Raw genomic sequence first — 3,132 nt, forward strand, 5'->3', positions numbered from 1 at the left:
AACACTTTAAAGCTGTTGAATTCTTTATTCTCTTAGGGAATTCTTTACACTCTTAGGAAATTCTGTGGCAACCTCTTTGCATTTGATGGAATCTGACTTTCCATATTCTTCCTATCTACTCTTGTAGATATCATATTAGCATATGGTTAAATTCTGGCTATTTCTCAAGTCTTACCTAGCTCTGGGTCACAACTTCTTAAGTCAATCTAGTGACAGTTTTGACTTTCTAATTTTTTCCCCAGTTTTGCTGCATTTTTGAACTACCAATTACTATATGTATAGTCTAGCTACAGTATATATATATATATATGGAGAATATATACATATATACATACAGTTGACCCTCTGTATATGTGGGTTCCGCATCCATGGATTCAACCAACCTCAGAATGAAAATATTTGAAGAAAAATTGCATCTGTACTAAAGTCGTACAGACATTTTTCCTTGTCATTATTCCTTTAAACAATACAGTATAACAACTATTTACATTATATTAGGTATTACAAGTAATCTAGAGATGATTTAAAGTATACCAGGGGATGTGTATAGATTATATGCAGTTACTTTGCCATTTATATAAGGGACTTAAGTATCGCAGATGTTGGTATCTGGAGGATACCTGGAACCAATCCCCTACAGATACTGAAGGACTACTACATATGTGTAAAATAAGGAGGACTAAATATATATATTTTATAAGGAGGACTAAAGCTGTGTTTATTTTGGAGGAAAAGATAGGGAACCACAAGAATCAACTTAACTGTTAGAATCTCTTTAAAAATTTAACTACTGTTTAAATAGTGGGATATAAGATAAATGTATAAGAATCAGTGGCTTTTCTGTAGGCCTTATATGAAGAAAACTAACAGAAAGTCTTAAACGGGAAGATTTTTTCCATGTGACTATGTTTAAGACAGTATCTGCTTTAAAGTTTTCCCGGGCTCATTTACAGGTTTTAGTTTAGTCAGAGTCTCAATAGGACTTTTCTTTTTGGAAGAATGGGAAAGAGGCAGTGGGAGGTAACTTGAAAAAAATGATTTATAACTAATTTTGAATAGTCAGTCTTTTTAACACATTAACTGCCATGTGAGTTGTATTTAACTCTTGCTAGTTTTGAGCCCAGGGCCTTGTGAAGCATATGTAACTTACATTTCTCTTCACCTTGGGAGCTGTGTGAACTCTTTTTCAAGTTGCATATAATTCATGCACAGAAAACAATAAAAAATAACAAATTTTTCATTAAATTAGAAAGGATCATTGTGTTTTCAAAGTCTTTATTCTGTTTTCGTAATAGAACACTGTGGCCCCAAGGAAAAAATTTTTTTTCTAGCGTGGCAGTGTGTTAAAAAGTAGTAATGACGTACTTGTCATATTAATATGAACAAAGACTATAATGTTGCTATGATAGGATGTTGTAGGTCTGATAGACAACCGAATTGAAACAGACCCTGACATATCTAAGAATTTGGTGGCATCATAAATCTGTGGAAAAGGAAGTATTATTCAATAAATGTTACTAGAATAATTGGTTAATGCTTTGGAAGAAATATAAAGTTAAAATTTCTCCTCAAATCTGTACTAAAATAAATTCCAGGTGAATTAAAGTTAAATAGAAGTTAAATAGTAAAATGAAACAGAAGCCATAGGAAGGTGGAAGAAATGTAGATAAATACTTATTTAATGACCAACAAGAAGGAATTTATAAGCATAGAAACAGTGAAAGAAATCACACAGGGAAAGGGGAATCATTCCTAATATGTAAGAGTTGAAAAGTTCTACAATAAAAGCAACTATAAATATAATTAATAGACAAACAGAAAAATTGGAAAACTATTCCCAACAAATATGACAGAGTATTTGCTCATACATGTGCGCACGCACACATGTACGCACACCCTGTTGGGGAGCAGGGGTGAGAGTACCAGTGGTTCTTAACCATTTTGGAATAACCATTTCCCAGAAAAATGCATGTGCTGTGTATGCACACCAGCAGGCACAATATACATACACATGCCCACAACTTTCAATACAGTTTTAGGAGACACACATGTTTATTAGAGTTTTATGGCCCACAAAAGAAGTGCCTGGTAAGTATGAGTAAACTTCAACCACCCAATTAATTAAAGAAACTGAAGATTTTTAAAAATGATAGTATCAGATATTGGTGAAAATATTGCTAATGGGACATAAATTTTTCCCTAGAAAATTGTTTGACTTTTAAAATGTCAGAATCTGATTTAAAAGTTCTGTTTCTAGGAATTACTTTAAGAAAACATCAGAATCTCAGACAAATTTATATGCAGCAATGATTAATATGTACGTAAGTGCTCAACTTTAGTGTAATGGTTACTATAAATTATGGTTTAACCATGTAATAGAATATCGTGGAGCCATTATATATGTTTTTGAAGACTAGTGATGTGGGAAGACAATTATACTGTTAAATAAAAAAAGGAAATACCCTAAGAGGTTAAGAAAAAACTTTATTTTTAGGTGATGGGATTATTGGTGGTTTTAAATTTCTTTGTTAATTTCTGTATTCCTCCCCTCATTTTATAGTGAGCATATTTTAGTTTTATGGTTAAAACACTTTTAAAAATATGCAAGTTATTCTGTTATATAATTTTTAAAGAGTTTTACTTAAAAATCAGTAAAATGACAATGATTGACACTCTAAAATATATGCTATTTTGGGTTTTTTTTTCGGAAAATGTAAATTATTACTGGTTCAAGAAATTTTCTCTTAAAACAGATGTTGAACTAAGACCGAAAGAATTAATTTTTGGATATTTTTTCCTTCTCCTACTAGAAGTAGAAGACTTATTTTCTTCACTTAAACATATCCAACATACTTTAGTAGATTCTCAGAGCCAGGAGGATATTTCACTGCTCTTACAACTTGTTCAAAATAAAGATTTCCAGAATGCATTTAAGATACACAACGCTGTCACAGTACACATGAACAAGGCCAGTCCTCCATTTCCTCTTATCTCCAACGCACAAGATCTTGCACAAGAGGTATGTATTCTGAACAGCTCGTTGACATCTACAATGTAATTATTTGTGATAGTAAGGCAGTATTATTGGAAAATACTATGTGACTATCAGGCTTGTTTGAATTAATTATTGCT

At 31.9% G+C, this 3,132-nt stretch overlaps 1 protein-coding gene across 1 annotated transcript in view; it reads left to right on the top strand.

Annotated features, from left to right (window-relative positions):
- MPP5 (membrane protein, palmitoylated 5 (MAGUK p55 subfamily member 5)) overlaps nt 1-3,132 on the top strand; it is a 59,890-nt gene that overhangs the window by 14,064 nt on the left and 42,694 nt on the right. Inside the window, exon 3 of the mRNA XM_012656041.1 lies at nt 2,811-3,019. Coding sequence (XP_012511495.1) covers nt 2,811-3,019 — 209 coding nt within the window. The remainder of the gene's footprint in view (nt 1-2,810; nt 3,020-3,132) is intronic.

Source organism: Propithecus coquereli, unplaced genomic scaffold, assembly GCF_000956105.1.
Source record: "Propithecus coquereli isolate 6110/MARCELLA unplaced genomic scaffold, Pcoq_1.0 Scaffold5, whole genome shotgun sequence".
NCBI lineage: Eukaryota > Metazoa > Chordata > Mammalia > Primates > Indriidae > Propithecus > Propithecus coquereli.